Source organism: Pistacia vera, unplaced genomic scaffold (genome assembly GCF_008641045.1).
Source record: "Pistacia vera cultivar Batoury unplaced genomic scaffold, PisVer_v2 Contig1576, whole genome shotgun sequence".
In the NCBI taxonomy this organism is placed as follows: domain Eukaryota; kingdom Viridiplantae; phylum Streptophyta; class Magnoliopsida; order Sapindales; family Anacardiaceae; genus Pistacia; species Pistacia vera.
Genome location: NW_022195659.1, coordinates 9,017 through 20,358, shown reverse-complemented (window position 1 = coordinate 20,358; position 11,342 = coordinate 9,017). Strand labels below are relative to the sequence as shown.

Below are 11,342 nucleotides of genomic sequence, written 5' to 3'. Positions count from 1 at the left end.
CATGGCTAGGCTGGTTTCTCCTAAAGCTTGGTCTGTCCCTTTTAGGACCAAGGTCATTTTCAGAAACTCGTCTAGGTTTTCATCTATACTCTTAGAACTATCCATTTTATAAGAGAATAAAGCCCCTTTTAAAAAAGCTAGGTTGGGGGCAGATTGCAAAGCATACAAGGTAGTGAGTTTACCCCAGAGTTCAATCGGTGATTCAATTCCATCTACCTTTCTGAGGACGCTGTCGGACAGATTCATGATTATCAGATTGTACGCCTCTTCATTGATCTCCTCTTTCTTTTTCAACTTCTCCTCTGGCCACTTTTCAGAGTCCTTTTCCAGTGCGATGGCAACCTTGTTGTGAGAAAGCAATACTTTCATCTTTTTCTTCCAACTCCCAAAATCGATCTTCCCATCATATTGGGAGATCTCCATACGAGTAGTACTCATTATACTATAATGGTAAGAAAGAAAAAACCTAAGAAGGTACGCGACGTTGTTATACCAGAAGTCGCCAATTACTGCCAGACAGTTTTTAAGGCGGTCACTGGTTTCCAGCCTATATACCTTTAAACTTAGCCAAGATTTGACTCCTTAGATCCTATTGGAGACTAGAAGGAATCACATATTCGAAAACCCCCAATTTCCAGAAACCCTAATTTTGTAAAATCCCTAAATTTGCAAAACCTTAATTTTCGTAAAATCCCTAATCTCCAAGAAATGGCTCTGATACCACTGTTATAACCACTCACACAAGAATCAACCAAACAAAGATCACAATCAAGAATCACAAATCACACACACAAGAACAACCGGAATTTTACCGTGGTTCACTTGCTCTATTTTTGAGCAAGCTACGTCCACGTTGAACTCGGGAAACACACGAGTTCGCTGCACTAAATCATTGTCAAGATTACAGATTACACACAGCAACACAAAACCCTTAATAACCCTTCTTCAACCCGTAACTCATCCTAGAGATTACAGCCTTTGAATCCCTATAAACAGCGTATACAAATACACCCAGAATGACCTGACCCAGTCACTCAATCAACAAGTTACAAGATTCACTCAACCCAGATTGAAACCCTAAAAGACTCAAAATGGTGTTTAACGAAGAAGAGAGAGATTTGCCAAAAGAATACTGCGTACAAAATGCCAAAACAACTCTGCTTTTATATAGTTGACATTAGGGTTTAATTCCAGCCGTTGGATCTTCTCTCCATCAACGCTCAGGATTGTTTTCTCAGTTTGGATCGAAACGACATCGTCCCATTTAAGTTCTAATACGACAGTGTTTCAAGCCATCATCCAACAGTTGTAAACATATCAATAAGATAACAGTGGACGTAAGAATTGCGCTTTGTTTCCAAACCACTTTAAAAAAGGCTTTTTTCTATTCTTCTTATTTATTCACTCACATTATTATTATTATTACCCATAGGTTGAACATCATATTTACAGACTCGCACGGACTCTTTACACAAGCTCTCCTAGAAGGCTCACATAGCTCTCGTTAGTGCAAAATATCGCAACAACATATAGTTAGAAATCCTAATATTAATTGAATGCTATTATTTTGTCGGTGAGGTTAGTAAATGTAGATGGATGCCATGCAATTTCCGAATGGAATTGAATAATGTAGATTGAAAAGGTGTTTGATTAAAATTGGTAGAGATTAATTGAATATCTTGTGGATGTTTGATAAAGCTGCATGGATGATGAGTAATCTTGTGGATATTCGAGTTAAAAGAGATCCAATGATGTTGTGTCTCCCAAGACAAATACAATACTCTGTTCATTACACTAACTTTACTTAAAGAAAACCAACACGTTATTCTTCTACAAGCAGCCGCGTGCAACTCCATCATCATGCATCAACTTCGTTCACTCAATATCAATCAAAATCTCTTCTCTCACCTCCATTATTAAACACCTTAATTATGCCCTATGATAATAAGATAGATCATATATGGACCCAACCCAATTCATTACCTACCTTTTCTTACTCATTCAACTGCGTAACAGTGTGAAGATGGCATCAAATGATTTTACGTTTTAACTTATGTGAACTTGATTAATTTCTCATTTCATTTATATGAGAGTTGAAAATTCTGAAACAAAATTCCAACACAATAACTGTACTTTTTGTCATATTGAGTGCGATGTTTGTACAATATTGACATGCTCAATAGATTCATTTATGTCTTCGTCATACTCATAACCATCATTTATCGTTTGAATTCAGCACCATTGTCATCGGATACTCACTTTCATCAGTAAAAAGAATTGCTTATCATTAACAGTTCGCAAAAAAAATACTGCAACTCTATCCCATTTTTGCACAATAGGATTTTGAAAATCCACCAAAAGATGCTATTTTTGCGTACGAGGTTTTGATATTCACCTGAAGCCACTGGTTGTATCGTGTATGTGGTGATTGTCGTTTAGATAATAAGCATTTGGATTTTTAGATTCTTGAAATAGTTGTAAGAAATTCATATGGTTGTGCATTTGAAACATGCTTCGAGACCCTCCTAGTTGTTAATAGGGATAGTCTCTAAAACTTTTATCCGATCGGTAATTCTAAAATCCCAAAAGATTAGTTGAAGTGCCTATAAGTTGATTCAGACACATCCCATCATAAAAAATAATAATAATAATAATAATAATAATAATAATAATAATAATAATGCCATTATAACCATTTCTTAATATACTTTATTTCACTTAAAATTTTTGTAAGAACATTCAATTCTTTTTTTAAGAATATACTCAATGACATAACATGATCCACCAACATTATGATAGATAAATATAAATTTTGGTATTAAGTACAATTATTACACTCATTAAACTTTGATAGCCTTTGTAATTTAACATGAACTTATCCATTTGATATATAAAAGATAAATGACCCAACCCAAGTGTAACTCAAATGTCCTACTTAATCGGATGATATTATTTTTAATTTTTTACAGCAACAAGGCATAATGAGGAATATCCTCCAGATGTATATATATTATTATTGTAAAATCTATTAAGCCCCACTCCATTGACATTTTGGATCTTCCTTGACCAGTATCCGCGCCACAAACATTATGATATAAAACAAATAATTAGCAAAAAAAAGTTGAGACGATTTCAAATGACTTGTTTTAATTTTTTCTTTTTTAACACTATCTCCATAAAAAAAAATTAAATAAAAGTTTAATATGTCTGCCATAAGGGAGACCGCTCTGCTCTGCATAACAAAAGATTTATCCTTTTTGCTTCATTTTGATGTTCAAGTTGCTATATTTATATTCACAATGTTATCTTTTGAGGTGAGATTCATGTTAAAACAAAAAGAAATAAAAAAATACGCCGATCTGACACTATAATTTATCATTTTATTGTCAAGCAAGCAAGAAAACACTAATTATAGCAACAAGCTCCATTACACCATTCACTAAAATCTTTCAATATGGCTAAAGAAGAAGCAAAAGTCGAAATAGAGGTTTACATGACAACGGCTAATGGAGAACACACTTTTAATTAAAAAACAAATTTAATAGCATTTGGGTTCGAAAGCAAATGGCCCAACTGAATAAAGGAAAAACGGAAGCTTGTTAACTGTAAATGGCTTCTCCGGCTTCAAAATGGCGCCAATAGCTCCAGCATGGAGAAGAGATGGCTTCTGGCATGAAGGCATTGGCGATGAGACGAGCGAGACCTTGCATTTATGGGCTCCGTAATTGGTGACTGTCTTTGGTGCTTGGAGGAAGAAGTAACCGTTCTTGTCGGTTTTGGTTTGGACCTCTTGTGGGTACTTGGTGTTGTTGCATTGTAGCTTTACAGTAGCACCTGCCAAAAACAATACCTCACTCAGTCAGTGGTCAGTCGTATACAGTAACTCAACAGTCATGAAGCTTGAAAATGGGTAAAGCAAATTGTTTTAATTGATGTGTCAGTCTCTTTTGCTGTTTCTTTCCTTTTTCTTTTGAAATAACGGTACAGACAACGCATATGCAGCCAAAAGAAAGAGCATGAAAAAGGAAAACTTGCTTCAACTTAGGGTAGCATAACAATGATGTTCCATGCACCTAGAACAAAGAGAAAGAAAGAGAAAACCCATCTGTCTCTCTCCTTCTCTGAATTCAAAATTTAAACACATCATGCATCCATGAAATTCACATGCAAACTTATGTATGCATGTTAAACAAAACATACATCATGTAATGACACCGAGCATTGTGCTCAAACTTCAAACTAAGTTAAAGTACTAAAAGAAATACGGATTTCAAGAGTGTTATTAAGCTATAAAGTAAGAAAAGTTTTGAACTTTGAACTGACCAAGAACTGGTGAAGCTCCAGCGAGAGTATCAGATCCATTATACTTGCAAGATTTGCAATAAACAACACCTTGAACAGCTACAAAAGTCCTTGGCATAGGACCTTTTGGTGGGTAAGCAGGAGCAGGGGTTGGAGGGTGAACGGGCGCATGGCTAGGGGGATGAGCATGGTGATGGTGGTGAGAGGGAGGGTGAGCGGGTGCGGTTGTAGGTGGGTGAGCATGATGGTGGTGGTGCGAGGGAGGGTGAGCGGGTGCGTTGGCAGGTGGGTGAGCTAGGTGGCGGTGGTGGTGGTGGTGGTGGGGGCTTGGTGCGCTTGCGTAGCCTCCATGATGGTAAGGTGGCTGAGCAACGAAACTCACAATGTTTTCCTCATCACCGAAAACAGTGAAGGAGCTTAGTAAGAGCAGAGAGAGATGAAGAAGAAGAAAAGCTTTTGCCATATTTTCTAGAAAGATGGAGAGAGAGAGAGAGATGGTGAAATGGAGTTGAAATGAGGAGATTTATAGGGGTTTAACCCGGTTTAAACCGTGATTCTCTGCGGTTTTTTATGATAAAATATGGGGTTTTAAAATGGGTGGGGTATGGTTTTAAAATATGAGAGAGAAATTGCATGCAAAATGAGGCAATAAAATGTCTTCTTTTGATTAGGTTTTATTATATAAAGAAAAATGATACGGTGAAAGAAAAAGATGTATCAAATTCATATATCGACAGACTTGACAACATCTTGATTGTCCATTAATTATAAAATTTTCTTTTAAGAAAAGCAAATGGTGCCACATATATCAGTGTGTGAATTCGATGTATTTTTTTGGATAACTATAGCATTGCTCTTATATAAATGACAACCTGATTCCTTATTTTTACTTATTTTAAGACAAATATTAAGATAGTAGTACTACACTCACACACCATATTTACTAACTTTTTCTCACAAATGCAACGTGTCAATTCATAATTGATCAATTCACAATAGGTCAAACGCAAACTGACAAATTATGAACTGTCACATCAACGTTTGTGAAAGAAAATTGTGAAAATTATTTGTCATCCTATCTTTATTCATATTAAGATGAATTAAAAAAATTAAAAAATATATATTTCTTCTAATAAATCTTTGAAACATTTTAAACAATACAAGAGTTTTTGTAGAGATCCAAGCCTTAAGGAGGCTTTGTATTGGTCATACTCAGATATTAAAAGGCCAATTAGGTTTTTGTTATTTTAATTAATTAATAGCTAATAATGCCGAATACTGTACCAACCCCTAATCTGTCAAAAAAGAGAGTCCCCCCTTATTTTCAGGAATACCCAATGTTAACCCCATTTTACGAATTCAGACATTAAACTTAACTGTAAAAGGACAATTTTGTCAATTTGCCTCATGTATATAAGATTAAGTTGACAAAAAAAACCTAACCTAAAAAACACAATAGTCCAAAAAAATCAAGAATCACAAACCAACAATCCGATAATCAAATAATATCATAGACTAGATTGCGGTCGGAACACATAACTCTAGGTTTTGATTGGCCAAATCACGCTTGGGCAATCCCATGTCATGCCACAATTGGCCGATCTCTCCATCTCTACCATCCATTTTTTTTTTTAATGAATAATTTGATAAAATTGCCCTTTTACAATTACGTCTAAGGTTCGAATTAAAAAAAAAAAAAAAGTAGGGGTAATATGAAGTATTTCCAAAACTAAGGGGAATGAATGGAATAGAGTATTTTGAAGTGAATGGAGTGAACAAGTGTCTCAGAGGTTCACATGCAGAGGTTGGAGTAAGCTCTGGAATTCTGCACATTTCACAAGGCAATGTAGAAGTTTCCAAGGAACCCTCCCTACTTTAATTCAAAAAAACGAATACAATTAATTAAAAGAATAATTTTGTTCAAAGTAATTTAAGTGCATGATTAGCATGAAGCCAAGAAAAAAGGTCTTTGTGGATGAGAATATTTATACCTAACAAGAACTTTACCGTTGAAGTTGTCTCATAAGAAAATTAAAAAAAAAAAAAAAAACAAAACCCACATTGTTTACTTTTTGACTCAATCATAAGTTCTTATCTCTCAGTGATGTCAGAAAGAAGACTTTATATTACGGGCTACAAAAATTTTATTAAGAAACATGCTAATTCTAGTTTAATCTCTTGAAATTAGCCTACATTTTTGTCTTTAACCCAACGTAACAATTCCTTATTTGTGTTTGATGTGAAAAAGAGAGCTGGCTGAATTTATGGCCGTTGTCTTTTGTTTACGTTCATACTATTTTCAAGCAAATATAAAGACTATCAGATTTTAGTTATGTACGGGCCTGCAAAAGTTTCGGAAATCCGAATAATAATAAAGGGTCTGACTTTTATTAGGGGATAATATCATGGACCACCTCTAAAGTTTACGTTTTTATCAGTTGGAGAACAACTTTGCCAATTTTAAATTTTTATCAAAGATACCCTTTATAGTTTTAAAAACATATCATTCTCATGGTAATTTTGTCAAGTTTTATCATACTTTTTTTTTTTTTTTTAATCATCGGGATGTTTGAATCAGTTTGCGTACACCTCAACTAATCTTTCGAGGTTCTGAAATTATTAACCGAATAAAAGTACTAGTGGCCACCCCTATTAGTGTCTAGAAGACTCGAACTCAGTTTTATCATACTTATCTTTGTCATAACTCCATTTTTTTATCTTTTAATTTTCTTTTGTAATTTAAAAAACGCAAACCTTATGAGTAGTTTAAGATAATATTCCCTTTTATAAGATCTCAATTCTCAAAAGAATGAAACTAAGTTGATTTTCACTTTAAAATTTTTACTATTGCAATTGCATAAGGTAACCACTTTGGGACCTTCATTTACTGATTTGATTAAAGTTATAAGGATGAAATTCTATTTAAAGTAGAGTGGTATTATATATTGTATTTGTATTGTATGTGGCCCCGTGATGTTCCAGTGATTGAAGGTACTAGGGGAGATTCGTTTCATCTATAATTTGTTTTATTTGTTTAGGGTACTGGGGGAGGTTCTTTGATTATTTGTATATAAATTATAAACTTAAGACGCACGATTTTAAATAACTTTTGAACATTTTATTAATCCGATACATAATAATAAATGACATTTAATGAATAACATAAGATAGGATTTTAAATTCATGCAAATCAGATTAATTAAAAGATTTATCTTTGTTATTGAAAAATAAAAAATAAACTTGAATTAGGACCTTTGCACCAATCATGAATATCTTTGAAACTAAAACATTACCGTTGTGGGCTTGGTTTATAGGTTAACGTCTTCCTAATCCCTAGTTGAGTATATAAACACGGTTATATTATATAAGTTAAAATAAACTAAAGCACTTCCACACACACACACATATATATAACATTTTTCTCGTTTAAAAGCAATTAAAGATAATATAATAAAATTGTGATAATCATGAAATCAAAAAGGAAAGTTATAAAAGCACAACATGGGTGGCATGGAATAATGAGAATGAATGATGAAGTAAATCTTCTATTTATTTTCTTATCAAAAATCAAAATACATTAATTAATTCTTCACAAATCCCATTGGTAGTTTAAGGTTAACTAATTGTAGTTTCTAAATTCTAACTCTTGTTCTAATCTCTGTTTTAAAACCCGAATTGGACCGACTGGTTGGATCGATCTGACCGGTTCAAGGTTTTTTTTTTTTTTTTTTGTGATATATTTCAAAATTATAGGGACTAATTGAATTTTATAGGGTTATTAATAGTATTTCAAAACTTTAGGGATTAAAGCGTAATTTTTTTGGGTATTTTAAAATAAATTAAAATTCACGAAGTACTTTAAAATTTTAAAGGTATTTTTATAATATACTAAAATTTAAGAGACTAATCTATAATTTTTTAAAACTAATTTTGTTGCTGACATCATTGGTCCAACTGATCGATCCGTGACCCGATCACCTTGTCCTGTCTTACAACGGGTTGAATTTTAAAACAATATTTCTAATCTATAATTTTTTAAAACTAATTTTGTTGCTGACATCATTGGTCCAACTGATCGATCCGTGACCCGATCACCTTGTCCTGTCTTACAACGGGTTGAATTTTAAAACAATATTTCTAATTCTAGTTGTATTCAAACTTTAATGAAAGAGCACATGCTACCGTTTCCCATTTCACCCTCAATTTAATGAAATCCTTAAAATTTCAACATTCATGAATTTTCTAAAAGAATAAACTCATGGGATTCAGTGATCCCATGTGATAGAAGAGAGAAAGTCAAATTCTTTGAAGCATTAATTAGAATAAAGTAATTGAAAAACTGGCTACTAATTAATTACACTTGTTTAGGGTTTTCTTGCTTCATTGATTACGCAAGTAAAATTTATGAGCTGCGGCCATTGCGGTAACCCCCAACAAGGGCCATTTAATCAGCCAGCTGTTCTTGTATTTAATCGAGATTATATTTTATAATTAAGGCAAGCTTTTAATGTAAGTGTGATTACAAAAACAGTATATAAACATCAGGATTTGATATTCAACGTTTGTTCGTGAAGAAAAAATGCTACATGTGAGCTGAAATTAAATAAAGTTTTGTTTTCGCACACGTTACGAAATTATGAGAAATGTTGTAGCCTTGTAGGCAAGCTTGTAAGATCCATGAAACATCGGGTGGATAAAAATAAATCTAATAATCTACGTAAAATATGTTGTTCATGAACTTCGGATCATGCAAGAGTGCATTGGTAAGAAGAGTAAACTCGGATCATGCAAGAGCGTATTGGTAAGAAGGGTAATAACCTTTTTCTGGTTTAATGACACTTTTTTACTCAAAATTTTTTAAAATACTATTTTATTATTCAAATTTATATTTTATTTTCGATTCTAACATCGTTGTGAACCCACCACCACCATTCCCTTACTCGATCATCACTCATCAAAACCCCTCAAACCTTACTCCCACCAATCCTACCAATCATCGACAATCGAACGATTAAAGTTTGCGCAACTGCCTCTTGCAAATAAAATTCCAATAAATCCCAACCATAAAAATTCAACCTTCCACTCTAAAAAAACTCATCAGTCTCATTTCTTCAAAAGCCTCAACAGTCTGGACCGTGTTTACTCGCTGTTCGCCGTCAGAATATAAATTTGGGTAATAAAGTAGTATTTTAAAAGTTTGTAGGTGAAAAGTGTCATCAAGCCATTATTTGGGTGAGAAAAAGTTGCTAACTCTTTCAGAAATCATCAAAAATCCCTGTTATACGGGGATTTTATATTTTGTTGGGGGGTTTATAATATAATGCAATTTTGCTGGGTATTTCCTAAGGAAATGCAAAATGATCATTTTTAAGATTATGTTGCGTGTTGCAGTATGTCTTTATTCTATTTGCTTCCACTGCATAATTTAATTCGATCTTCATTTAAGATCTACGACATTGATGATGAGGAAGCATCCAATTACTTATCCAAGAGAAACTTTGGAAAAAAAAGAAAAAGAACACATGAACTGGGAAAGTGTACAATATTATGATTTATCTTTTATTTAAGTATTTTTATAAATCAGATGAGATATTTTAGATATATGATTCTTTTTACCTTTTCTTAGATAAAGATCAGTTTAAAATCCACTGTTATTAATTATTTCTTTTAGTGACTTGGGTTTGCTCTTGTTAAAGAGATGAAAAGTTGCAACTCATCAAGTTGGTGTTGTCGAGATTTTTTATACAGCATATATGAAATCTTGATCTTCCCTATGACTCCAAAAGTTTAAGAAATTTTTTAAATATTATTCTACTTATTTATTTGAAAATGTTGATGCTTGATTTTGACACCAACAACCTCACATGTGCAAAAAGCTAAGAAGGTTTTAAAAGTTACATGTGATTAATTATGGGATTTGGTTAAAGGCCACAGTAGCATGCAAAGATTTAATAATAAATGAGACAGTGAAGATTTTTATAGCGGTTCGGATGCTTAAAGTGATTCCTACATCCACTGTTATTTTTTATATAAGTGTTCTTGGTGATTAGCCAAGTTTACAAAGGGTCACGAATAGCGAACAGAATTACAAGAGCTTGGTACTGAGAGAGAATATTAAGCCACTCTCTTTTTCGTAGGTTATATTTGCTATTTGCTTTTGTGAATTCAGAGATTCTGATCCCGATTTTGTGAGGGGGAGTCCTCTATTTATAGTTGCTGAGTTCAAGGTAATGATTACAAGTCTGCAAGTGGGTAGATGTCGTGTAAATCCTTCCTTACATCTCATTAGTTGATAACTTAGGAAATATCCTTAAATTAAATGGGACTTGGACAAGTGTGCGAGCCAAATTCATTCACAGAAAAAACTTGAGTTGGTTGGGTTGTTGACAACTATATTCTCTTTGTCTAGACGGTGCAAAGCCTTCCTGAACTCTGATTGGTGCCGCTGATGTAAGCTTACGTTAGCGTTGATTTTTTAGGCATAACAAAAGTTCCCCAGTTCTTGAGATTCAAGAAATTGGATCTTGAGAACTTCATGATTATGCCGCAACCTGACTTGATCGTTTACTGAGATCTAACGACCTGAGTTGATCTTGTCTTAAGACATCAACGTGTGTTTTGAACTTCTGATTGTCAACCGTGACCTGAAAGACTTAGACTTTTTCACGGCTGAAAACTCTGGATCATCTTGTTTAGTGTTCGTGCTTGACATGTTGAATAAATGTCTGTTATGAACGGCCTCTTCAGATGTTATCTGTCGTATTTGACAGTTGGCTCAATCAATAAAGTAATCTTTATCTGACAGATGTGTCTTTATGCACAATAAGTGTCAGCCATGAGCATTAAATGCAAGTCATGCTAAAACAACATTCCTTTTTGAAGCATTAAATGCGGTTGAAGGCGCATTAAATGCGGAAGAGATAATCACACTAGTGATTCACGTTCTTGATAAAAGGTAACATCGGTTGGTTTCTGCGAGGCGTGGGAGTTACTCTTTCAATGGATCAATGACACATGGTCGCGATCTACAATCAAGAATG

General features: G+C 33.7%; 1 protein-coding gene across 1 annotated transcript; it reads right to left on the bottom strand.

Annotated features, from left to right (window-relative positions):
* Window positions 1–3,360: 3,360 nt before the first annotated feature.
* Window positions 3,361–4,787, bottom strand: LOC116124892 (non-classical arabinogalactan protein 31-like). The gene is made up of 2 exons (XM_031410650.1): window positions 4,324–4,787; window positions 3,361–3,834 (listed from the first exon to the last, which is right to left on the bottom strand). The coding sequence occupies exons 1-2, from the start codon at window positions 4,763–4,765 to the stop codon at window positions 3,539–3,541; spliced, it is 738 nt and encodes a 245-aa protein (XP_031266510.1). The 5' UTR covers window positions 4,766–4,787; the 3' UTR covers window positions 3,361–3,538.
* Between the last annotated feature and the right edge of the window lie 6,555 nt (window positions 4,788–11,342).

What these genes read in the sequence shown, in the direction of transcription:
- LOC116124892 (XM_031410650.1), bottom strand. Translation starts at nt 4,765, where the DNA reads ATGGCAAAAGCTTTTCTTCTTCTTCATCTCTCTCTGCTCTTACTAAGC. An exon ending in TGGAGCTTCACCAGTTCTTG is followed by an intron (nt 3,835 to 4,323) that starts GTCAGTTCAAAG and finishes TGTTTTTGGCAG; the next exon opens with GTGCTACTGTAAAGCTACAA.